Source organism: Scyliorhinus torazame, chromosome 16 (assembly GCF_047496885.1).
Source record: "Scyliorhinus torazame isolate Kashiwa2021f chromosome 16, sScyTor2.1, whole genome shotgun sequence".
NCBI classification, from domain to species: domain Eukaryota; kingdom Metazoa; phylum Chordata; class Chondrichthyes; order Carcharhiniformes; family Scyliorhinidae; genus Scyliorhinus; species Scyliorhinus torazame.
The window spans coordinates 180,485,728-180,512,980 of NC_092722.1; the positions used below are offsets into that span (position 1 = coordinate 180,485,728).

Below are 27,253 nucleotides of genomic sequence, written 5' to 3' on the forward strand. Positions count from 1 at the left end.
AGATCTAGCCCCTGATTTCCATAGTTATTTTGACTTACGTTCCACAGGCTGTAGTCAAATCTCACACACCTGAAAACCACTTCAGATACCTTTCTGGTGTCTCAGCCTTCTTCTCAGCTCGGTCTGTCTTTACAGAACAGTGGTCTGTTCTATTACCTTTAACATCAGACTTCTTGGAAACCTCCCTTCATTTCTCTAGTTTCCTGAACTAGCTGCTCTTCAGATCTCTGCTCTCGTGTTCTTAATCATTACTCCATGATACGTCTTTTCTTCTAACAAAGCTAAGAGAATTGTTCCCTCTTTAGCCTACTAAACAAACTGCTTCTGGAAGAGCTGTGAGAGCTGCTCACTACCTATGTTCAACTTCAATCAAATCAATAAAACTTAAAAGCTTCTCTAGCTTACAAGGCCCCAGTTGCTAAGCAACACCCAAATGCCTATGCCTTTTATTGATTTTTCAAGCCGTTGCCCTCTATAAGCACAATAAAAACACAGTTGGAACTTAGCCAATCCCCACACATACAAACACCTTTGTCTGACATGAATCTAACCATAGGTTTTATCCTTCCAGGCACCGAAACATTGAATTTCACCCACTTAAGACTATAGCTTATTTCTAACGTTGACCAATACTAATATAAATCCTTTAAAACTACCTTTGTTTTCCGAACATAAATCGAATTTGAATGGTGCAACTGTACTCTTGTATACTTAAGTTTCCTTTTCTTCTCGTTAATAAACCTTTTCATTTTAATTTCTAAAATCCCCAAAGTATTGCTGGACTTCTTGCTTCTGAGATTAGTATGCTTTCTTCTCGTTTTAGAATAGAAAAAAAGGGATTGACCCTGAAGCCAAGTTTCCCTCTGGGGTCGGATTTGTTCAGAAATTAACATCTTCTGTGGTCATACGCCCAGTCTTTCATCTTCAACCTTCCCTCTCCTGCCTCTCTCTCCTGTTCCTTACCTAGTCACGTTGGGATTGTTACAAAACTCAGTAACCACCTGACCCTCAACACTCCACTGCCAACTACCATTCTGCACCTCCCATTGCTGTTCAAAAAGTGCCACTGACAAAGATGACACAAAACCCGGAGATGTAGAAAAACACAAGGACATTAATTAGCAGCAGATTTCGGAAGGACACGGAAAGTAATGGGCAGGCATGGCAAGATTAAACTTCGCACAGAGCAGTGTGAGGTGACACATTAGGGTAAAGAATGACTAGAGCTGATATAACCTAAATGGGCGAATTTTATGTGGGCGGAGGGACAGAGCCAACATGTCCACAAGTCTTTGAAGGTAGCAGGAATCCTTTTATTGGAAAATTACCAATGTCTCACCATTATTCATGGAGGGTTCTAATTTGAATCACTATTTTCATTTTGTCGGGAAGATTTTTTGCAACCTCGGGAGTTGGTGGCGGAGATACCCAGATCAGCCATTGCTCTCACGCTGATCCCCACCTCACGCTTCCGCCTGGCTCCCTGCCCCGGCTCCCCCGCCCGGCTCCCTGCCTCATTCCCCCACCCGGCTCCCCTCCTCGCTCCAACCCTGCCCCTGACTCACACCCGTCATGCTCCCTCCTTCACTCTACCCTGCCCCCATCAGCCTTCACAATAGCTTGCTGCACCTCCACGTTCACCTTCAGTGATTTATGGACAAGGACACTGTGATATCCAGACAGACTTGTGACCACCAGGTAGATTAACAAATGGACGGTTTATTAAAGTCAGAAACTATATACAGAGAGTGAGATAAAAGCTATCATGTTAGACCATAAGACCATAAGACATAGGAGCGGAAGTAAGGCCATTCGGCCCATCGAGTCCACTCCACCATTCAATCATGGCTGATTTCAACTCCATTTACCCGCCCTCTCTCCATAGCCCTTAATTCCTCGAGAAATCAAGAATTTATCAACTTCTGTCTTAAAGACACTCAACGTCCCGGCCTCCACCGCCCTCTGTGGCAATGAATTCCACAGACCCACCACTCTCTGGCTGAAGAAATTTCTCCTCATCTCTGTTCCAAGACTTCATACGCCTGACTAACTGGGAAACCCACGTTCCGCCTCCAGGGTTCACGCACTCCATCCTCATTGGCTGATTGGGTCACATGAACCTCCAGGAACTTGCACCCTTAAAGGGCCACGCTATCACAGACATCCTTTGTACATCTACAATTTCTAATTTCTTAGAATTTACTAAATACTCGGCAGCACGGTCCCATTGTGGATAGCACAATTGCTTCACAGCTCCAGGGTCCCAGGTTCGATTCCGGCTTGGGTCACTGTCTGTGCGGAGTCTGCACATCCTCCCCGTGTGTGCGTGGGTTTCCTCCCACAGTCCAAAGATGTGCAGGTTAGGTGGATTGGCCATGATAAATTGCCCTTAGTGTTGGGTGGGGTTACTGGGTTATGGGGATAGGGTGGAGGTGTCGACCTTGGGTAGGGTGCTCTTTCCAAGAGCCGGTGCAGACTCGATGGGCCGAATGGCCTCCTTCTGCACTGTAAATTCTATGATAATCTGTTCTGTTTACCAAAGTGGGCGACCTCAAGAAGAACAAAGCTATATTTTGTTTATTGCTGTATTGTCACTTGCCATTTCAACTCACCGTCCCGCTCTCACTCCATATGTCCGTCCTTGGCCTGCTGCAATGTTCCAGTGAAGCCCAGTGCAAACTGGAGGAACACTCCCTCTTTACTGATGAGGCACATTACAGCCTTGTGGATTTAACAATGAGTTCAACAACTTCGGACTGTCAACTGTCTCCTCCACCCTCATCCCATTTTTATTTCTATAAATTTATTTCCATTTCTTCCATCGATCTATTTTTCCCTCATGATTGCCCACACCACACCACCCTACTTGGGCCATCTGTTCCCTGTTCCTAGTTGCCCTTTGACACACTGTTTACCTTTGTTTTGCCGTTAACACATTCTTATCACGTTATTTGCCGCTATCGGCACCCTTTGTAGCCTTAATTACACCTATTCACATTCCTTTTGTTTTTCTGTCCATGATATCTTTGCCAATCTCTACCTATCTCTGGCCCCTATCCAGCCCCACTGCTCCACACCTCCCCTCCCCCTCCCCACAACAGCATAAATCGGACCCTATTTCCAGTTCTCTAGCTCTGACAGTCATCCAGGCTTGAAACATTAGCTTCTTTCTCGCTCACAGAAGACGTCAGACCTGCTGAGATTGTCCAGTGTTTTCTGTTTTTGTTTCAGATTCCAGGGCAGTTCAAAGCCAATTAATTACTTCTTGATTGCTATGCAAGCTGATAAATCAGTAAATTTGTACACAGAAACGTCCTGCAAACAACTGTGAGATAAAGGAGCACTTCATGTTTTTGATAATGTGTCACTTGAGGGAAGAATGTTGGCCAAGAGGGAAGAATGTTGGCCAAGTTGGACGGAAATTCACTGCTCTCCTGCCAAAAGCACTGTGAGATGTTTCACAAACACCTGTACAAGCACACCATCTCATGTTCCCTCCATACGATGGCAAACCTCAATGATAAAATGATCCGTCAGGTCTACACTGGACTGTCACACTGGATTATGGGACAGAGTAGTGTATGAACCCACAAGGGTTCAAAGACTCAAAACCTCCGGCAAATAAAGCCTGGCCATTGAAATTACAGGAACAGTTAGCCCATTTGTCTCAAATTCATCTTCCTACTAATAGTGAAGGATTTGGCTCATTTTTTAGGCCAACTACAGGCGAGCAGCTGACGTTAAGTAAACAGCAAATGCATGTTCATGGGTACTGACTCATCTCATGGACAACAAGGGTGTAACTCCAGTGACTTACATCTGTCAGTGAACTCCAGAATACACTGTTAAACACTGAGTGACTGGTTTTCAAGACCATTGACAGGAGCAGTACAATAAAGTTGAGCTGCGCCTACACAGAACTTCACTTCTGTACAATACCAAGTCGCCTTTTCCAGGTGTCCAATTCTCCCGTACATTGCATATAATTATCCCATTTGGCAGATATACAGTACCCCAACATACACAATATCTGCTATCTTTAACCTTCCTGTGTCTATTAAATAATCAGACATTATAGAATAATGCACCCAGGCCTGTGAGATTACATGAACTGTTAACACATTGGCCTCAAATTCTTTCTGCTAACCAGTCAAGACTTTGATCCATTTGTACAGACAAAACAGCAAGGAGAAGGACGTCATCAATGCATTAAAGCATGCATAAGTGCAGGCTTCCTTTTCACAAAGCTATGCTACACTTCCATACAATACACTGAAAGTATCTAGTTCTTCGCATTGTAGCACACCCTGTTGCACACAAAAGTAATAATATACAATGCAGCGTTTCAAAGCAGGAAAAACCTGGGATAGCTTTAGAAACAGATTCACTGCAGGCAACTTTGTACAGAAGTGGGGGCCGCCTGTCTGCTTCTCTTCACAGTCACTGTTGATAAGGCAGGCAGCAAAGAGAATCCACAGAAGTCGCTCTGCCTGGAAAGCAGTTCCGCAAATTAATGACAGTGACTTCACTGCGCAGGGTGTCAAGGGCCTTCTTTATTTATGTGGCCACGTGCATTGATTTAAGGGGGGTGATCGCTGCCTACCCTCCCATGCACAGCATCTGCGTCTTGTGAAATGATTTGTTTTACCTTCCTCTTGTTGGTAGGGCAGACATACAGGTAACTCAGCACAGTTTTGAGGCCCACTTTGTCATTCAGCTTTTCATAAGTTGTCCCATAGTCAGTCGACCTGAAAAAAAAAAACAGAAATGGCTTCAGCATTTATGGCGCCATTAGCCCTGACTTATGATATGTTTACTTACAAGAAAGCAACTTATAATGCGGAGTTGTAACACCGGATCATTCATATTCACAATAATGTTCTCGCTCTCTGGAGCATTAACTGTGGTATAAAATATGCTTTCTTAATGCTAATCTATTGTAGAAGGATAGCTGTGAATCAGAGCTGGAGGTTTTATGCATCAGTTTGCTTTCTCCAGCACCAACATAAGGTGATTCAGTCACAGCACACATACCCTGAATAAAGAACTTTAATCAACAATGATAGGGGTGATAGTCTACCATTTTCCAAACCACTTCTATCACTGCTCAATGAATGCAAAGACGATCCAGATAATAAGTTATCATTGCTCTGTGATATCCTCAATTCTCAGCAACTTAATCAAGGTTTTTATAATATTAGCTGAAAGCCATTTTGCTCTGAGACGCGTTATCCCTTTTCCAATCATTCACTTGTTCTTTTCAGCCTTTTCAGCTCCGAGCTTTGCTCTTTTGTCACAGCCTGTTTTGCCGCTCAGGATAGGGGAAAACAGCTGACGGTGTGATCTGTACACAATGCCACGGCCGAAATCTTTTGTAGACGTCAATTTTTATTTTTTTCTCCCTCTCCACCCCCCCCCCCCCCCGTTTCCTTTTTGTTGCAGTGAACCATTTTCCCAGTCGAGATGAGAGACACAAGCCCAAAGAAGGGGAATACTTTGCAAGCACTGCCGGGTGTGGCACAGGGCAGCTCTCAAGTGAAACTGCCTCTTCTCTACCTTAAACGTGCAACCTCAAAAAATTGCTTGTTATTCGGGTCATGCGACCATTCTCCACTTATTGTATTTTACTGCCGAAATCATTGCTTTTATTCGGGAGAGTTTCATATTATGAGCTCTGTTTGCTGGCACCTGTCGTGAGGTGCTGGTCAAGTAGACTCTGTTTGCTGATTGCTAAATAAATAGGCGCGGTTTGCCGTGAAGTTGATTTGTTTTCTGCAGGTCTCACGCCTTCCCCCATTACCGCACCGCTGGCCGACACGGTGGGAGGGATTTTCCACCCCCTCTCCTACATCCTATGCTGCGGTGGGGGAGACAGCCTGCCATTGGCTGAGGAACCCTCGACAGGGGGCGCCATCAGTGGGACTGGAAGCGCCTGTCAGCGGGAACAGCCAAAAAAAACCACCCAGTGTGTCAATGGCCACAGCTGGTTGATCTTCTAACGCACTCATAGGGATCTTCCAGGACCGCCTCCAGCGGGGATTGTCGTGAGCGGGACGGACAATTTGACAGACCATTGAAATTTCCTTGGGCGGGAATTTCCATTCTTGGGGCAGGAGGGGCTGGAAAATCCCACCCACAATATGCGAGGTCAGGAGCGCATCGGAAACCTGGAAGTTTCAGCTGCACGTTTATCAGTAGCCTTTGTTTTGCTAATTTGCAATTAGCTGCTGGGTTTCCTGTCCATTCGCGTGGTTAGGCAGAATGACCATCAGCTACGGTCTATTTCATGTCCGCTATTTAAAGGGATCCTGCGAGGGTCTGAATTGAAAGATTCTAGGTTTGCCAGTCTGAGCCAAATAGGGGGTCTGAATGCAAAGTCTGCACCATGGTTCCCATACACATCCCTGGACATCACGTAAGAGTCAACAGAGAGATTCCTCAAGGAAGGGAGGCAGAAGGGATGTACTGTGATCAAACTGGGCGGGAGTGGTTAAGGAGAGGAGCAGCAGGAATGCGCTGTCTCGCTTCTGGATACAATGTCAGGAGCAGATTAATGACCTAATTGGGTGAGGAAAGCTGAATGGCATTCCGCATTCATGTATAAACCACCCCCTCACCCTGACTTCCTCCGTCGCCCCCTGCACATCACTTGTCAGACTAACAGACCCTACATCCCTCTACCTTAAGGTACTTCCTCACATCTCCGTCTGAATAAGCATCATCGACACTCACCCTCATCGTATTGCAATGCCGCATTCATCCCTCGCAGCGACACAAGTGCCCTCTCGTTCTGATGACCTCATCATTGGCGAAGTGCACGTAAGTGCCAGCCTGGCCAACGTGGCTGCAGTCACCACTGAGATTCACTTGTGGGCGGCAGATTGTGAGATGCGAAGAATGCCCTCTGCACATCCCTGGGAAGAGTTGGAAGTGCTGAAATTAGATGCTGTGGTGACATTGGCTGCAACTTTATGCCCCCGAGGGAGGGTGCCAGCTGGCAGGTGGGATAGTGGGGGAGTGCTATGCCCTTACCAGTAGCAGAGTTGGTGGTGGGCTGCCTATCTGCCTGTTGCCTGTTCAACTGAGGTCCATTAATGGCCAATTAATGGGCACTCCAGGACTTCTTCCGACCATGACTGGTATTTTATGAGTCACAGAATGGGTGGTGCCACATGGCAGTAGAAAAAAGGTGTACCCTGCCTGCAGGCTTCACATTCCGATCAGGGACCCTAGGCCGCATGGGAGGGGCTGCTCCAGCTTAAGACTGGAAGGAGCAGAAACTGAAGAAACTATACACTGTGGTGACTTGACAGCAATGGGCACCGAGTACCCCACTTGACAGGAGGTCTTCTCCCTGGAGGCTGCAAATGTCCACAATCACCTGACAGGATAGCCTGAGTCTCCTGAGGCACTATTGTTCAGTCTTGCCTGGGAAGATCTCTGCCTTCCTATCCTGTATTTGGGGTATCATCTGCTGCGAGCTGGACGTCGGCGCCCACCCCCTCTAATCTGTGGACAGCAGGCGATTGAACAGAAGGTGAATGCTGCTCCTCATCCGAGCTGCAGAAGCAGTTCCCAATTAGCAGTGAAGGCAGACAGCGGGGCAGTGCAAATTAAAGGAAAAAACCTTCAGCAAATGTGTTGGAAACCACCTGCAAAGCAACAAAAGCACATTCGTAGAACAAGCCCCATGAGCAAACGTCTTTCACTTTGGTGAGGTAGCAGCTGTCAGATCCCAGTATTTCCAGGCATTTGTTTTGCCGATTAATTCCACAGCCCTGTCAAGCCTCACTTTCCTCTCACCTTGCTCAACCTGGCACGTACCAGGAAGCCGATATATTCAGAGTTAAAGACAAAATTCTGAATTAGAGCCAAATTCAGTTACCATGTGATATATGTCAACGTTAGACCTGCTGGCCGCACAGGGGTTCCCGTGTGCTCACGAACATGCTCCAGTTAAATGTTGAAATTGGTGGATTTCTGGCATTTTAACCAGCCAACACACAAAAACCTGTTATATATGTGCGCTGTTGTAATTGTTTAAAATATCTCTTTAAGAACTGAATCACGTGCCATGTGCGATGTCATCGGCCACCTTGCCTGAAACAGATGCTACAATGCGTATCTGCGGATATCATAAGACAACAGTCGATCTGCTTCTATGTGCAGATCAATACCCGCTACCATAGATTGAAGATTTGTTCGTAGGCCGAAGAGGAGGACAGAGGTTCAGCAAGGTTGACCTATCATGGGCCTAACTGCTAATGAACGTGGCAGCTGAATCTGAACACCTGCTCACCATCATCACTCACAGAGGCCTATTCTGCTATAAGAGACGGCCTTTTGGAATAGCGCACACCAGCTTTATTTCAATGCTCAATGGAGCAGGTCCTTCATGGTTTACAGAGGGTACAGTGTTACCCAGATGATATATTGATCTGCAGCACAAATCACAAGAACATTTACAACATTTAGAAGTGACACTGAAATGAATTCAAATGCACGTGCTTCATGTCAAGAAAGATAAATGTGATTTCATCCAGACATCTACATAATATCTTGGATGTGTAATTGACAGTAAGGACCTGTATAAAGCAACTAAAAAAAATGGAAGCCATTATGGAGGCTCCAAGACCAACGAACGTCACTCAACTTAAGTCACTCCTCGGGTTAATCTACTGCAATGGAAAACCCATCCAGAACCTGGCAAACTTTATTTAAATCCTTACATACGTTATTGTGCTCAAAGCAGGCATGGCAATCACACCAGAATGCAAAAAAGCATATCAATTAGCAAAAGAAGCACTCAAAAATTCAGAAGTGTTCATACATTTAAATCTGACGTTGCCATTACAACCTGTCTGTGATGCTTCACTACACGGTGTTGGAGCAGTGATGAGACATATACTAACCTCAGGGGACGTTTGTATTTTGTATGTTAACAAGTGCAGAATGTAACTATGCTGAGTTGAAGGAAGAGGCACTGAGAGTTATATTTGGTGTACAGAAATTTCACCAATACCTTTATGGTCGTCACTCCACATTGCTGACGGACCACGGGCCCTTAACAACTATATTTGGGCCACACGACAGTATCCCTTCATTGGCTGCATGTAGACTCCAACGATGGTCATTAATACTATCGGCACATTGCTAAGAGATAAATAGAGTCAATCTGAAAATCCTGTCAATGCGGATTCATTGTCACACTTACCTTTACCAACAGGTCAAATACAACCCGCTCATGATAATATTTTTTACTGTTCACAGATTGAGAATGTTTCAGTAACTGCAGCTCAAGTCCAAAGACACCCCAGAAACGATCCTGTGATGGGGAAGGTACTGGGAAGGGTATTAAAAGGGAGGATTGCAGGAAAACATCCTGGATTAAAACTGTACATTTCCAGGACACTCAAATTAACAACAGGGAAGTTGTCTGTTGTGGGGAATTAGAGTAATTATTCCACCAAATTTACAACAAAAGGTTTTGGAGCAATTACAGGAAGGACACCCAGGCATAATGAGGATGAAGAAACTCGCACAAAGTTACTTCTGGTGACCAGAAATTGATACCCAAGTAGAAGAAAAAACAGGACTGTGCCAGTCATGTGCACGGGTAAGGACGCATTGCCATTGTCCCCATTGCATCCACTGGAGTGGCCTAAAATTCCATGGCATTTTGAAGACTACTTAAAAATGTGGGATGTCCAACATATTAAGTCAGCATCTCACCACCCATTCACAAATGATTTAGCTGAAAGGTGAAACACGCACTGAAGACCAAGGTTGACTCCAGTGCCGTATGAATATGTTTCGAGCAACAGACTGAAATACGACACATGCAGCTGCACAAAGATCACCAGCTTTGCTATTGATGAGAAGGAAGCTGAGGACTACCTTTGAATTGCTCTTGACAGAGGAGATATCTGACATAGAGCGAAGCCGGCAGTCTTGTGATGAGAAAGTAACTCAAGGAACCGCTTGTTTCAACAAGGAGAAGCAGTGTTAGCGCTCAGTTACACTGCTAAGGAGAAGGGGGTCCCTGTGACGGTACTGGCTCAGACTGGCGCAATATCCTACCATCAAAATGACAGACAAACTCATGTGGAGAGGCCAAGTAGATCAATTATTGTCAATGTGCGGTTGTGCGCCAGTGCCAGAACTACCACAACAGGTCATGGTCTCCATTCTAAACGACTGTGTAACTTCTCGTTCATCAACAGAAGAGATTGCATCAACCAGCACCTGCTTCTAACAGTCTTCCCTTGGCAAAAGAGACTGAGACGCCTTCCAGAGTAGAGACATCGACTAGAGAACTTGCAGGTACATCCAAAGTTGAGAATGACAAAGTCCGGGAAGTGCGTATGCAACCAGTGAACAATAGTCCCCATCTGATTGTCTACCTTACTGACTGCGTTATTACAGTGTGATGCCTGCACTTGTATAAAGGTGTAAATTACTTTGTTAAAATACTGGCTATTAGAAGTAAAAGGGGAGGGGTATTATATATGTGGGTTGTTCTAGTTGTGTGCAATACCTCTTTAAGAACTGAGTCACACAAAATGTTCTGTTGCTCGTGGGGACGGAGGAGGGAAGAACTTCGGGAATTCAAGCTGAACCCTGGTGGAGGAGACTGCATCCCTGGAGGGGATTAAGGCCAAGTGGGAGGAGGAGTTGGGGGTGGAATTGGAGGAGGGGGTGTGGTGCGAAGCCCACCGAAGGATGAATGCCACTTTGTCATGTGCGAGACTTGGGCTTTTACAGTTAAAGGTGGTAGACCGGATGCATTTAACAAGGTGCAGAGTGAGTCAGCTGTTTGAGGGAGTGGAGGATATGTGTGAGTGCTGTGGGAGGGTCCCGGTAAACCACGTGCACATGTTCTGGGCGTGTCCTGAGCTGGTGAGATTCTGGGTCTCCTTCTTCAGCACCATGTCAACAATTATATAAACGGAATTGGAGCCCGGTCCCTTAAGGGCCACATTTGGGGTGTCGGACCTGTCGGAGCTGCAGACGGGTGCGGGGGCAGATATTTTAGCCTTCGCCTCACTGATCGCTGGCAGGCGGTTTCTGCTCGAGTGGAGCTCAGCTTCTACACCCAGTATGGCAGGGAGATCCTATGAAGTTTTTATACCTGGGGAAAATTAAGTACACCATAAGAGATGCAATAGGGGGTTCTACAAAAGTTGGCAGCTATTTATTCTGTACTTTAAACCATCAGTTGACTCATTGGTACTTCGTGGGCTTTTGCGAGCACCAAACCAGGTACGTTGAACCTCAATAAACCTCTTTTAATCTTTGTTTTGTTATGCTCTTGTCGTGGCATAAGCTGCTTCCTTGATGTGCACTCTGACAAAGGAAGGTTCAGACTTGGAGATAGCTTCAACACGTTTATTGAACTATTAACAATTCTCCTACTTGGATTCGACGCTACTGTTAATCCTGCTATAGCTACTCAGACTGACTAACCAGTCTGCTACAATCCACGTGGTGGGAGTGATGTGTTTCAATCAACCCTGTGTCTGTACTTACTGAGAGTCTCCACTGGAAAGAGGCTGAGCATGTGTGATGTGTCCTTTTATATGGGTTGGTGTAATGTCCTCCTGTGGTAGTGTCACCTCTGTGTGTATCGTGAATGCCCATTGGTCTTGTCCTATCTTACTGACCTATTGGTTGACTGTCTGTGTGTTGCTGGTGTTTCCTCTAGTGTCTAGCTAGGTGTAGTGTATGTACATTAACCCTTTGTGTACCTACGGTGATGTGTATCACCATGGTTGGCAGCTATTTATTCTGTACTTTAAACTGTCAGTTGACTCATTGGTACTTCATGGGCTTTTGCTAGCACCAAACCAGGTACATTGAACCTCAATAACCCTCTGTTAATCTTGCAACAAACCCACTTGCTACATAATGCATTTATTTTGTACTGTTTGTCTAAAGACACAAGATCCACCACCCTTGTAGATTAAAATTCAGCGCCAGTGAATCCCCGTTAAAATCAAGATAATCGCAAATTTCACGAATCAACGCTACTGCTATCAGTGCTTCCGCAGAGACGGTAATGGGGCTGATGGGCCCCTGGGTGACCCTGGAATGACCTGATTTATGGACTTAAAGAATCCATCTGCAGTTCAATTTACGGGTTTTCAAGTAAAACTGCACGAAATTACTTTGACTACCAGCTGGGAGATTTATCGGGATTTCATTACCTTGGTAAATTAGTCAGCAGTTTATTATTGTAGTCGGATTTAATGAACGTATTTAAAACGTAGCTTGTGACCGTAACATTTCAAACCACGCAAAACAGTTCTTCTTGCAGCACGAATGGGACCATTCGTTGATTGAGACAATGGAGTTTCTTTTTAAGCTCCCGGCTCTTTTTCAAGCCTTGATCCTGATTAAAGTCTTTTCTGTTCTGAATCCAACTTCGTAAAATCCTCCATCGCCTGGGCAGGCGCCAAGAAGACTAGCTCAACTGTAAGCGTACTCAGAAATGAAGGTGTGCTCCTAAAAGATGCACATTAAAATTTGTGTTATCTGGCACTTCACCAACCAGAATTCTGGACTAACTGGGATTTCTGATACTCCCCGTGATACAAACCAGCAATTACAAAGACCAGTAGTTGTACAATGTATTGTGGTGTTCTTTGTTTGTTTCAATTAATATTATTAACGTTGCTACAAAGAACATGCAGACTTTGTACGAAATCAAAGTCAATTTATTTACACTACGCCATAAACTGTGTACTCTTAAGTATGCCGAAAAAGCTAAATGTGAGATCAAATAACTACAATACACAGAACTACTGAAAAACACGACTGTCTCTAACCCTCTCTACTAACTCACTCCAAGAACACACAGGCCTCAGTGTGGTACATGAGATGTGCTCTTACCCCATCTAGTGGCTGGATGCTGAAATTACACACCATTCCACATGATCATTCATATATACAAAGATGATATACTATATATATGAAGATGATATACTAGATATCATTACATGTATCATTTTCTACTTGTTTTAAAGCACTGTCGATGATTTGGGAGTACTTGCAAATTAGTCTGTGTTGCAAGTATTGTGCAGCATTCCATCAGGAAATGGGACTCTCCAGTAACCAACAAATATGTTTGGTGCATATGGATAATAAAGACTTTACTGTATATTGAATAGTTATATTCCAAAGGGCATATATTGAGATGAGGCAGCTATTTTTCAAAATATTCTTTCATGGGTTGTGGGCATTTGTTGCCCATCCCTAATTGGCCTTGAACTCAGTGGTTTCCTGGGCCATTTTGGAGGGCAGCAAAGAGGCCGATGTCACATGCAGGCCAGAGCTAGTCAGGATGGCAGATTTCCTTCCCTGGGCTTTTACAACGATCGACAATGGTCATCTTAAACTTTTTAATTGCAGATTTGTTTTCAAATTGACTTTGAACCTGGGTCCTCTAGGCCTCTGGCTTATTGGTCCAGTGGTACTGCCCCTACGCAATTGCCTCTCCTGTGAAAGTTTAATACAAAAACCAATTCATACATTGAAATCTCTTTTAATAAAGCATAGAATCCCTACAGTGCCGAAGAAGGCCAATCATACCATTGAGTCTGCACTGACCCTCCGAAAGAGCATCTTACACAGGCTCAATTCCCCGCCCTAGCCACGCTACTCCACCTAATCTTTGGACACTGAGGGGCAATTTAGCATGGCCAATCCGTCTAATCTGCCATCCTTGGACTGTGGAAGGAAACCAGAGCAGCCAGAGGAAACCCAGGCAGGCACATGGAGAATGCGCAAACTCCACACAACCAGTCACCAAGTCAGACATCGAACCCAGGTCCCTGGTGCTGTGGAACAGCAGTGTTAACCACTTTGCCACCATGCCGCCCAGGATAATAAATGTACTCACTCCATTTGTGTTGTAAGGGTCCTTCCTGTTTATTCCCTTATTTCCCCTTTTATTTCGCCGTTATCATTTTGATCCATGGGTGACTAATGGACATGTGTCTTTAAGTCAGGCAACAGAGAGAATGAGGAACTCAGAAGTTGCAGGAGAGAACACTCTGCAAGCTTCTGCCAGTTTGAACAGGAACTTTTGACTTTTTGGCACTAGAGAGAGAGATGGGGTAGGACTCGACTTGATTGATTGGCTGGTGGCCAATGATTTGGCCAAAAGGCCGTATTCTGCCCTGCAATGGGTGTTGATTGGATCCTATCCAAGTGGGAGAGTTCTCAGAGACCTCAGGGAGCATTTGGGTCCTAGACACAGAATGACAATGACCGGCCTTTGCCTCTCTCTCCAGAAAAACTGTGAGAGCTCTATTCCTGAAACTACAGAGATCCTAAATGAATGAATCTACAGGAAAACCACTACAGGCTGCAAGCCAAGACCAGGACCCCCTTTCTCCCTCCCCAGAAAGACTGTGAGTGCTATAGTTCTAAAACTACTGAGGCCTGAATGAATCCACCGCAAAAATCTCAGAACCAAAGCAAAGTCTGCAGAAAAGTAAGGTGCTAAAGAACCACCCTCTCAAACAAAGACTCGTTGTCTTTTATTTATGTTTTTTTCTTTTACCTCTTTTTTCCCCTCTGTGGTTGGCTGTCTTGTGTATGCGTAGAGGGAGAGAGAGAATGAAGGTCAAGTTAAATTGGGGAATTGGAATTAGATGATAGCTAACAAGTTGGGGCTGGTTTAGCACATTGGGTTAAACAGCTGGCTTGTAATGCAGGTCAAGGCCAGCAGCGCGGGTTTAATTCCTGTACCGGCATCCCCGAACAGGCGCCGGAATGTGGCAACTAGGGGCTTTTCATAGTAACTTCACTGAAGCCTACTTGTGACAATAAACAAATTATTATTATTAAGTTGGATTTGTTGCATATTCCATTGTGCTTCTTGTTATAAATAAACAGTCCTTCTGTTTAAACTTACAAACCTGGTGACTGTAATTATTGAGCAGCCAAGGGCCAAAGACTTCGGGTATTTTTCTAAGAATTATTGGTTAATTCACTTGTGTTGTGACTCCGGGGCCTGTGGGCCTGGAATTGACCACACACTAGCCCAGGGTGTCATAACAGTGCCTTATAACCAGTGTTCTTAATGGCCACGGTTATATGGCTAATTAAAAACTCTACACAGGTACTGATGTCTTTGCATATTCAGCAGTGTAATACAGTGAATGGATAAATAAACCATTTAACATCAGCAATGTAGATCAGGGAAGGCCTGAGAGTAGCCAAGACAGCCACGCAAAAAATACGGAGGTGGCATAAGGCAAATAAATACTGGATCAACTTAAGCCAGGAAATCCAAATTGGCTGGGATAAATTTACAAGCTGTGAACGAGGGAACCAGAGAATGTTTGGTGCTGAAGCTGGTTAATGAAGTACTCATCGAGAGAAGTAAACAGCTGTTCTGCTGGATTGAACACTGCTGCACCCCTGTGAGACGGACATCTCCCAGTCAGTATTTGTCACTCTCCTGCAGCTTCCTGTCATGGATGAATTCGACAAACCCTCATCACTCGAGCTCGGGAAGGCTGTGGCCCGCTTAGCAAACAGAAGGTGCTGGTAAGTGTGGAATCCCAGCCGCACAGTCCGAGCACACAAAATCCCATCTACTGCCACACCTCTCGAACCTTCTCTTTCTCTGGTGGAAAGTATGTTTCATCCACAGGGGATGCGTGATTCAAAAACCCTCACACTGTCCTAAAAACAAAGGCCAGAGAGGGGACTCTTATCAACTGCGGGGGCATCCCACTCTTTTGTGTCGCGGAGAAGACCTTTGCTAGGTTCATATTTAAACGACTTCAGCTATTTGCAACGAGAGCGTACTCTGAAACACAGTGCTGTTTCTGTGCTGGCTACAGTGGACATGATCTCCACGCTACAAGGGAAGTGGAGGAAACAGAATACACCTCTTTACCTGACTTTCATAGATATCATAAGGCATTCGGCACCATCAGCAGAAGAGGATTCTACAAGATTTTGGGGGGAAATTGGCCGACACCGAAACTCTTCAGTCTGATTTGCTCCTTCCGTGGCCACATGCACTGCACTGTACCATTTGATAGCTCCACCTCCGACAGTTTCACAGTGAAGAATGGAGTGAAGCAGTGCTGTATCCTAGCCCCTCCACTCTGTTCAGTATCTTCTTCCCTTTCTGCTGACCTCTGCCTTCCCTGCAGGTATGGAAGGTGGGGAGAATGCGGTGACGTAGTGGTATTATCACTGGACTAGTGATCCAGAGGTCCAGGGTAATTCTCTGGGGTCCTGAGTTCAAATCCCACCACAGGAAATGGTGAAATTTGAATTCAATAAAAACCCACCTGGTTCACTAATGTCCTTTAGAGAAAGAAATCTGCCATCCTTACCTGGTCTGGCCGACATGTGACTCCAGATCCGCAACAATGTGGCTAACTCTTAAATGCCCTCAGAAATGGCCTAGCAAGCCACTCCGCCCAAGGGCAATTAAGGATGGGCAACAAATGCTGGCACAGCCAGCGATGCCCTTATCCCATGAACCATCTACTTGCATGCTGGGTCAGACAACAAGCTCTACAGTCTATCAAGACTGAAAACAAAGTCCAAAAGAGATTGCGTCCTGTTCAGAGAACTTCCCCACACTGATGATGCTATGCCAGTGGCCCACATGAAAGCACAGCTCCCAAGACTGACGGGCCGTCTCCCCCATGCCAGTAAACAGTTCTCCCTGACTAATACCATCAAGAAAACCATGATAATGGGCCCAGGTAGTACATCTCTACTTCTGATCACACTAAATAACACCCAGCAGGATGCGGTCAGAAAGTTCTGCCACCTTGGTGACCAGCAATCTGTCCCTTGATGCAGAATGTGATACACGCATGGGGGAAAACAGCTACCAACTTTGGCCGACTCACAAAGCACTCGTGGAATAGCATCACACTGGCTCCGACGACCCAGCTGATGGTTGAAAATGCCTGCTTTCTCAGCACTGTGTTGCATAGCTGCAAGATGTCGATAGCTAATGGCTATCCAGAAAATAAGCTCACCAATTTCCATCTTTGCTGTTATATATATGATATATATGGGTAAATCCTGACAGAACAAAATCATGAACAAAAGACAGAACTGCTCAGTCTGATATCACTCATCTAACAGAGACAGCTTCACGCAGGCGGAAGACAGCCTCATACCCAAGGACCTTCTGCCTGGTAAGGTAGCCAGGGCCAAAACTCCACTTCAAATATTCTTCCAAACGTCCTAAACACTGATTATCGCACCTTGATGTCGCTAGCTGGCAACAGAGGAAAATTATGACATCTCTTTTGGGCTGGCATGCACCACCACCGTGATTAGTGGCTGCAGCAGTTCGGCAATACAGGAGAGTACAGAAGTCCAGGAAATTTCAGAGGGCAGGGGGCTGGGAAGTTTGAACCCCAACAAGCCGTGAATGCGCCCACATTCGGTTTAATCAGGAGAGTTTGGGAAGCGGGTGGCTGGCCTCCTCTCAAAGCAATTAAAATAATTAAGAAAGGCCCCATGCCTCTATACAGCAGCCATGTGGACTGAATGACTCTGAGCCAGTTTTCCAGCTTTTATGAAAACCGGCGGCTCAAGGGAGACCTGTCTATCACCTGTAGCAGGTAAGCCCGATTACAAAGCCGCTGTACACCAATGCCAAACGTAACAACCCACAATGGCACCTGGTAACCTGGAGCACTCGAGGCAGAGCCTGCCTCTCAAGGATTGGCCTCTTCAGCCATGGGCAAAGGTGCAAGATATGAAGACACCCCATCCCAAATGGATCGTCTGCTGCACTTCCATCATGTTTTGTGGATGAATGTTGCCAACAGAAATCAATAAAGATAAGTGCTAGAAGTATCTGCACACAATATATTTAACCATTAAGAATTTGCGGAAGAAAGGAAATGGATGGTTATAAAAAGGTACAAATCTCAGGCAGTCATTTCCTATATTTGTTCTGGTTTGAAACTTAGTGAACCCTTTGACAGGATCAGTAATTGAAATCTTACATTCTGATGACTCTTCAATTTCACATTTGTTCCAGTCAGAAACAGCTGGTAGATCCTGTCTGATAAACATCAGGATGTTACAAATGAAGCGAATCGCAAAACTCTCCAGAACCGATTCAGACATTGGCCACACCAGTTCTGTTTTGTTGCTGCAATCGCTGAGGGGGTATTCAATATTAGAAATCCGGGATATTTCCGTGTAAGTTCACAACAGGGCAGGGGAATGGGAAGGTTGAACCCTAACCCACCGTGAATGTGCCCACATTCGGTTTAATCAATGGGAATTGGATGACTGGCCTGCTGTCGAGAGGCGGGAAAGCAATTCAAATATTTAAACATGGCCCCATGCCTCAGAGTATAGCTGCTATGTGGATTGAATGGCTCTGAGCTGGTTTTCCAGGTTTTGCGAAAACCGGCAGCTGAAGGGACATAAGGCTATCAGCTGCAGAAGGTAAGTCCAATTCCAAACCTGCTTGTGGGCCAGGAAGAACAGGAATATTTCTCCCAAGGGAAAGAGTGCCCCCACGGCACAGGCCCGCCCGTGGATCGGTGGGCCCCGATCGCGGGCCAGGCCACCGTGGGGGCACCCCCCGGGGCCAGATCGCCCCGCGCCCCCCCCAGGACCCCGGAGCCCGCCTGCGCCGCCTTGTCCCGCCGGTAAGGTAGGTGGTTTAATCTACGCTGGCGGGACAGGCATTTTAGCGGCGGGACTTCGGCCCATCCGGGCCGGAGAATCGCGGGGGCGGGCCCGCCAACCGGCGCAGTGCGATTCCCGCCCCGCCGAATATCCAGTGCCGGAGAATTCGGCAACAAGCGGGGGCGGGATTCACGCCAGCCCCCGGCGATTCTCCGACCCGGCGGGGGGTCGGAGAATCTCGCCCCTGATGTTAAATAAGAAGGCCAAAAGGCAAAATGGAGAATGCTGGGTCGAGATGGTCAAAAACACATCAAAAATGGTGGATTGTCATGAGTTTTCTGAAGACAGGGATAGAGGCAACAGAATGGAGGAAACCAAGAGTTAAAGAGGATGAATGAGTGACCAGCATGGTAAACCAGAGGGATCAAAGAAAAAGTGAAGCTGAATATCAGAGCAGCGGATGGTCCCCCCTCCCACCTCCACTCCCTCCCTCACCCACCTCCACTCCCTCCCTCACCCCCCCCCTCCCAACTCCACACTCTCCTTCACCCCCCTCCCACCTCCTCTCCCACCCTCATCCCCCTCCCACCTCCACTCCCTCCCTCACCCCCCTCCCAACTCCACACTCTCCTTCACCCCCCCACCTCCACTCCCTCCCTCACCCCCCTCCCACCTCCACTCCCTCCCTCACCCCCTCCCACCTCCACTCCCTCCCTCACCCCCTCCCAACTCCACACTCTCCTTCACCCCCCCCACCTCCACTCCCTCCCTCACCCCCCTCCCACCTCCACTCCCTCCCTCACCCCCCCTCCCACCTCCACTCCCTCCCTCACCCCCCTCCCAACTCCACACTCTCCTTCACCCTCCTCCCACCTCCTCTCCCACCCTCACCCCCCTCCCACCTCCACTCCCTCCCTCCCAACCGGCGCGGCATCGGAGAATCACACCCAATGTGCTGGATTCTCCATCCTGCTGCCCCAGATTTCTGGGGCGTCATTCTCCGACCCCCCAGCGGGTCGGAGAATGGCCGTTGGCCGCCGTGAATCCCGCCCCCGCCGGTTGCCGAAGTCTCCGGTACCGGAGATTGGGCGGGGGCGGGAATCGGGCCGCGCCGGTTGGCAGGCCCCCCGCTCAATTCTCCGGCCCGGATGGGCCGAAGTCCCGCCGAGAAATTGCCTGTCCCGCCGGCGTAAATTAAAGTAGGTATTTACCGGCGGGACAAGGCGGCGTGGGCGGGCTCCGGGGTCCTGAAGGGGGCGCGGGGCGATCTGACCCCGGGGGTGCCCCCACGGTGGCCTGGCCCGCGATCGGGGCCCACCGATCCGCGGGCAGGCCTGTGCCGTGGGGGCACTCTTCCCCTTCCGCCTCCGCAACGGCCTCCACCATGGCGGAGGCGGAAGAGACTCCCCCCACTGCGCATGCGCGGGAAACTGTCCGCGGCCGCTGACACTCCCGCGCATGCGCCGCCTGGGGATGTCATTTCCGCGCCAGCTGGCGGGGCAACAAAGACCGTTTCCGCCAGCTGGCGGGGCGGAAATCCCTCCGGCGTCGGCCTAGCCCCTCACTGTTGGGGCTCGGCCCCCAAAGATGCGGAGCATTCCGCACCTTTGGGGCGGCGCGATGCCCGTCTGATTGGCGCCGTTTTGGGTGCCAGTCGGCGGACATCGCGCCGTTGGGGGAGAATTCCGCCCCTGGTTCGGCACACCGGCGGGATTCTCCGTTTCGCCGGCTGGTCAATGGCCGTTCCCATTGTGGGGCAGCCCCACGCCGTCGGGAAACCCCCGGGCTGCCGGCAAAATGGAGCATCCCGACGGTGGAGAATCCAGCCCGTGAAGTATAGAAAGCTATCTTAAGGAGACAAATAAAATCTGTTGATAGCCCAACTCCAAACCCAGAACATAAACAGTAATTGCTGCACCAGCCCGTGGCGAGGGGGGCGGGTGGAATGGGAATAGTTGAGTCTGAAAGTGTTTGTTGCATTAGTTAAAAAGACTAAATGTAAAATTTAGAGTTGCTAGTTGTACCTCCTCATCAACATGATTCATTGCCAATTCCAAATCCCCAGTCACTTCTAGCCCGGAGGACAAGTTACCAGTCATGAAAATTAATTTATTCATTTATCAGTGAAGCTCTTTGGAAATAAATTAACTTTTATTAATAAGTTATCTCATAAAGTCACATTAAATATCACAATCTAGTCAATTATCAGATTAATTACAATTCTGATTACCATAAATCACAACTTATATACAGTATATTTGTTGTTCAGGAACATAGGTTAATTGTGATAAATTGATTGAAACTCTGTTCGCTTAGAATTAATTATCCGAGTGAGGATATTTACAGACTAGTCTCTTATTGCTCCTTGTATATTTTGGACAACTTTCTCGGCCCGTCCACTGATTTATCATTTGTCAGCTTTAGATTCTCCAGTTCCCTTTTGGTTTGCTTCTCCTTCTCTCAGATTCTCTAGTTTAAGAACAACAGTTTGCACTTGCACAGCATGCTTAATGTCCGTAAAGCTCCCCAAGGAGCTTCACAGGGGAGCAAAGAAAGAAGTCAAGGGACAGCGAAAGAAGGGGAGTTGAGCAGCGGTGACTCAAAGCTTGGGTCAAATGCAAGGGTTTATACGATAATAATCGCTTATTGTCACAAATAGGCTTCAATGAAGTTACTGTGAAAAGCCCCTAGTCGCCACATTCCGGTGCCAGTTCGGCGAGGCTGGCACAGGAATTGAACCTGCGCTTCTGGCATTGTTCTGTATTACAAGCCAGCTGTTTAGCCCACTGTGCTAAACCAACCCCTGGGTTTTCAGGGTTTTAAGGAGAGGCTTTTAAAAATTATTTCACGGGATGTGGTATTGCTGGCTCGGCCAGCATTCATCGGCCATCATGACTTCCGGACGCACATTTCGGCAGCTCCCGCTATAACAGACTTTTGGGCTCTCCAGAGGAGCCCCAACGGAAATTTTTTGATTTAATCCCGTGTGGGAAGGTGAAGTAAGGTCCCTCCTCACATTGTATGATGGAAATTAGCGGTGGAGCATCGGAGAAAGAGGCTCTGGAGCAGCGGCAAAAACGAGGGGGAAAAGACAAGATGGCGGAGGGCGGAGATCGAGCGGCATGGGGGCCGTTCCAGCAGGAGTTCCTTAAGCGCTGTGTGGAAGAGCTTAAAAAGGAGGTGCTGGCGCCAATGCTGTTGGCGATCGAGGGGCAGAAGGAGACCCAGAAGGCCCAGGCGTTGGAGCTTCGTGAGGTGAGGGATAAAACGAATGAGAACGAGGTCGAGATCCTGGGCCTGGCGGTAAAAATGGAAGCGCACAAGGAGGTGCACAGGAGGTGGGCCGAGAGACTCGAGGTCCTGGAGAACAGGTCGAGGAGGAAGAATCTCCGGATTCTGGGTCTCCTCGAAGGAGTGAAGGGAGCTGATGCCGGGGCGTATGTGAGTACGATGCTCCATTCGCTGATGGGTGTGGAGGCCTCTCCGAGCCCCCTGGAGCTGGAAGGGGCTCATCGGGTCCTGGCGAGGAGACCCAAGGCTGATGAGCCGCCAAGGGCGATAGTGGCAAGGTTCCATCGCTTCGCGGACAAAGAAAGTGTTCTGAGATGGGCCAAGAAGGTGTGGAGCAGTAGATGGGAGAATGCAGTGATCCGAGTCTACCAGGATTGGAGCGCGGAGGTGGCAAGGAGGAGAGCTGGCTTCAACCAGGCCAAGGCGGTGCTGCACAAAAAAAGAGTCAGGTTCGACATGCGCGACTGTGGGTCACTTATCAGGACCGACACCATTATTTTGAAACGCCAGAAGAGGCTTGGACCTTTATCCAAACGGAAAAATTGGACTCGAACTGAGGGGCTGTGGTTGTGGGGGGGGGGGGGGGGGTGTTGGTTGTATACGGGGTTGTAAATATGGGCAAAGAATATTTCATGGGTGGGATGATGGATGGGGATGTGGGTAGAGTTCTGGCTAAAATTTTTTTTTTCTTTCTGTAGACGAGATGGTGGGGAATGTGGGCTTCGGTGCTGGATGGAGGTGAGACTCGGGGATGGGGGAACTGGGACAATGGCCGCAACAGGAGCTGCGCCACAGGGGGCGGGGCTGGCTCAGGGAAGCACGGGCTTTTTCCCGCGCAGGGGGGGGGGGGGGGGGCGGGGGGGGGGGGGGGGGATGGAGGAAGGTAAGGAGGAAGAGAGACTCCCACACGGGGAGGTCAACGGGAAGGTGGGGGAAGCCGGGGTCAGCAGAGGTCAGCTGACTCACGGAAATAATATGGGGGGGAGCAAAAGTGCTAGATGCGGATCTAGCGGGGAGGGGGGGAGGGAAGGCAGGAAGAGGGGGGGACATTAGGGTTGCTGCTGCACTGTCCGAGGGGGAACTGAACATGGAAGAGATGGTCGGGGCGGGGGTTCCCCGTCTTGGGGACTGGAGGGTACGGGAGGCGCGGACACGGGACTGGCCTAAGATAGGGGATGGCTAGTCAGTGGGGGGGGGGGGGGGTAGCCCCCCAATCCGGCTGATCACGTGGAATGTGAGAGGCCTAAGTGGGCCGGTTAAGAGGGCCTGAGTGTTCGCGCACCTAAAGGGACTGAAGGCAGACGTGGCCATGCTTCAGGAGACACATCTGAAGTTGGCAAATCAGGTCAGGTTAAGGAAGGGATGGGTAGGACAGGTGTTCCATTCGGGGCTGGATGCGAAGAATAGAGGGGTGGCAATATTGGTGGGGAAGCGGGTGTCGTTTGAGGCCAAGAACATAGTAGCGGACAATGGAGGCCGATACATGTGTCGTCTCCACTGGTGAGCGGTAGGTTGCAGGGGACGGAGGTGGTACTGGTGAATGTATTTGCCCCGAACTGGGACCATGCTGGATTCATGAAACGGATGTTGGGGCTGGCTTTGAAAGCAGACCAAGGCAGGCCAGCAACACGGTTCGATTCCCATACCAGCCTCCCCGAACAGGCGCCGGAATGTGGCGACTAGGGGCTTTTCACAGTAACTTCATTTGAATCCTACTTGTGACAATAAGCGATTTTCATTTCATTTCATTTCATTTCCAGACCTGGAGGTAGGGAGCTTGATAATGGGGGGGGATTTTAACACGGTGCTGGACCCAGCATTAGATCGTTCCAGATCTAGGACGGGGAAGAGGCCGGCTGCGGCCAAGGTGCTTAGGGGGTTTATGGATCAGATGGAGGGAGTAGATCCGTGGAGATTTGCCAGGCCTTTGGCCAGAGAATTTTCTTTTTTCTCCCACGTACATAAGGCCTACTCCCGGATAGATTTTTTTGTTCTGGGCAGGGCATTGATCCCGAAAGTGGATGGAACGGAGTATTCGGCCATAGCCATTTCAGGCCATGCCCCGCATTGGGTGGAGCTAGAGCTGGGGGAGGAGAGGGGCCAACGGCCATTGTGGCGGTTGGATGTGGGACTGCTGGCAGACGAGGAAGTGTGCGGGAGGGTGCGGGGGTGTATTGAAAGGTTTCTGGAGGCCAACGACAACGGGGAGGTGCAGGTGGGAGTAGTATGGGAGGCGCAGAAGGCAGTGGTCAGGGGAGAGTTAATCTCCATCAGGGCTCATAGGGTGAAGAGAGAGGGCAGGGAAAGGGAGAGGTTAGTGGGGGAGATTTTACGGGTGGACAGGAGATATGCAGAGGCTCCTGATGAGGGACTACTCAGGGAGAGACGAACACTCCAGACGGAGTTTGACCTGTTGACCACAGGGAAGGCAGAGGCACAGGGGCGAAGGCACAGGGGGCGATATATGAATATGGGGAGAAGGCGAGTCGGATGCTGGTACATCAGCTCCGTAAGAGGATGGCAGCGAGGGAAATAGGTGGAATCAAGGATGGCAGGGGAACTACGGTGCGGAGTGCGGTGAAAGTGAATGAGGCATTCAAGGCCTTTTACGAGGAGCTGTATAGTTCCCAGCCCCCAGGGGAAAAGAGGGGAGGCGACGATTCTTGGACCAACTGAGGTTCCCGAGGGTGGAGGAGCAGGAGGTGGCTGGTTTGGGGGCACCAACTGGGGTGGAGGAGCTGGTTAAAGGACTGGGGAGCATGCAGGCAGGGAAGGCCCCGGGGCTGGATGGGTTCCCGGTGGAGTTTTATAGGAAGTTTGTAGACCTGTTAGCCCCGTTGCTGGTAAGGACCTTCAATGAAGCAAGGGAGGGGGGGGACCCTGCTCCTGACAATGTCGGAGGCGACGATCTCTTTGATCTTGAAGCGGGATAAGGACACACTACAATGTGGGTCGTATAGACCGATCTCGCTCCTCAACGTAGATGCTAAGTTGCTGGCAAAATTGTTGGCCACGAGGATTGAGGACTGTGTCCCGGGGGTGATTCACGAGGACCAGACGGGATTTGTAAAGGGTAGGCAGCTAAATACCAATGTGCGAAGGCTCCTAAATGTGATAATGATGCCATCGGTGGAGGGAGAGGCAGAGATAGTGGCAGCCATGGATGCGGAGAAGGCCTTTGACCGAGTAGAGTGGGAGTATCTCTGGGAAGTGTTGAGGAGGTTTGGGTTCGGGGGAGGGTTTATTAGTTGGGTCAAGTTCCTGTATAGAGCCCCGGTGGCGAGTGTGGTCACGAACCGGCGGAGGTCAGAGTATTTCCGACTGTATCGAGGGACGAGGCAGGGGTGCCCTCTGTCCCCTCTGCTGTTTGCATTGGCGATTGAACCTTTGGCCATGGCGTTAAGGGAGTCGGGGAAATGGAAGGGGGTGGTCCGAGGGGGAGAGAAACATCGAGTGTCGCTGTACGCAGACGACCTGTTGCTGTATGTGGCAGATCCAGTGGAGGGGATGGTTGAGGTCATGCAGATCCTCAGGGAGTTTGGAGATTTTTCGGGCTATAAGCTCAACGTGGGAAAGAGTGAGCTCTTTGTGGTGCATCTGGGGGATCAGGGAAGAGGGATAGATGACCTACCATTGAGGAGGGCGGAAAGGAGCTTTCAATACTTGGGGATTCAGGTAGCTAGGAGCTGGGGGGCACTGCACAACCTTAATTTGACGCGGCTGGTGGAACAGATGGAGGAGGATTTTAAAAGGTGGGACATGTTGCCACTCTCGCTGGCGGGCAGGGTATAGTCGATTAAAATGGTGGACCTCCCAAGGTTTCTTTTTGTGTTCCAGTGCCTTCCAATCGTGATCACCAAGGCCTTTTTTAAGAGGGTAGGCAGGAGCATTATGAGTTTTGTGTGGGCGAGCAAGACCCCGAGGGTAAGGAAGGGGTTCCTGGAGTGTAGCAGGGATAGAGGAGGGTTGGCATTGCCGAATTTGGGTGGCTACTACTGGGCAGCCAACGTGGCGATGATCAATAAGTGGGTGATGGAGGGAGAGGGGGCGGCGTGGAAGAGGTTGGAGATGGCGTCCTGCAAAGGAACGAGCCTGGGGGCGCTGGTGATGGCACCGCTGCCGCTCTCACCGACAAGGTACACCACGAGCCCGGTGGTGGCATCAACGCTAAAGATCTGGGGGCAGTGGAGACGACACAGGGGAGCATTGGGAGCCTTGGTGTGGTCCACGATTAGGGATAACCATCTGTTTGTCCCAGGAAGGATGGCCGGGGGGGGGTTTCAGAGCTGGCATCGGGCAGGGATTAGAAGAATGGGGGACCTGTTCATCGATGAAACGTTTGCGAGCTTAGGGGCGCTGGAGGAGAAATTTGGACTACCCCTGGGAAATGCCTTCAGGTACATGCAAGTGAGGGCGTTTGTGAGGCGGCAGGTGAGGGAATTCCCGCTGCTCCTGGCACAGGGGATTCAAGACAGGGTGATTTCGGGCATATCGGTCAGGGAGGGCAAGGTGTCGGCGATATACCAGGAGATGAAAGAAGAGGGGGAGGCTTTGGTAGAGGAGCTGAAAGGTAAATGGGAAGAGGAACTGGGGGAGGAGATTGAGGAGGGGCTGTGGGCTGATGCCCTAAGTAGGGCTAATTCCTCTTCCTCATGTGCCAGGCTTAGCCTGACACAGTTTAAGGTAGTGCACAGAGCGCATATGATGGGAGCGAGGCTGAGTAGGTTCTTTGGGGTGGAGGACAGATGTGGGAGGTGCTCAGGAAGTCCGGCGAACTATGTCCATATGTTTTGGTCATGCCCGGCACTGGAGGGGTTCTGGAGAGGAGTGGCGGGAGCAATATCTCAGGTGGTGAAAGTCCGGGTCAAGCCAAGCTGGGGTCTAGCAATATTTGGAGTAGTGGACGAGCCCAGAGTGCAGGAGGCGAAAGAGACCGGCATTCTGGCCTTTGCGTCCCTAGTAGCCCGGCGAAGGATCTTGTTAATGTGGAAAGAGGCTAAGCCCCCCCAGCGTGGAGGCCTGGATAAATGATATGCCGGGGTTTATCATGTTGGAGAGGATAAAGTCTGCCTTGAGAGGGTCTGCACAGGGGTTCTACAGGCGGTGGCAACCGTTCCTAGACTATCTCGTGGAGCGTTAGATGAAGGTCGGACAGCAGCAACAGCAACCCAGGGGGGGAGGGGGGGGGAGGGGGGGGGGAGGGGAGGGAGGGGGGGATATCTTTTGGGGGGGAGGGGAGGAGGGAGGGAGGGGGAAGGTTTTTGTTTCTGGGGGGCATTTGAGCAAGAAAACACATGAATGATCCGGAAAACTGACATGT

The 27,253-nt window shown here is 49.0% G+C and overlaps 1 protein-coding gene across 2 annotated transcripts in view; it reads right to left on the minus strand.

The window, feature by feature from the left end:
• The window catches only part of LOC140393265 (VPS10 domain-containing receptor SorCS1-like), a 1,354,213-nt gene that overhangs the window by 671,451 nt on the left and 655,509 nt on the right, over window positions 1-27,253 (minus strand). For both annotated transcript variants that reach the window (XM_072479549.1, XM_072479548.1), the window contains exon 3: window positions 4,649-4,748. In XM_072479549.1, the coding sequence (XP_072335650.1) occupies window positions 4,649-4,748 (100 nt within the window). The remainder of the gene's footprint in view (window positions 1-4,648; window positions 4,749-27,253) is intronic.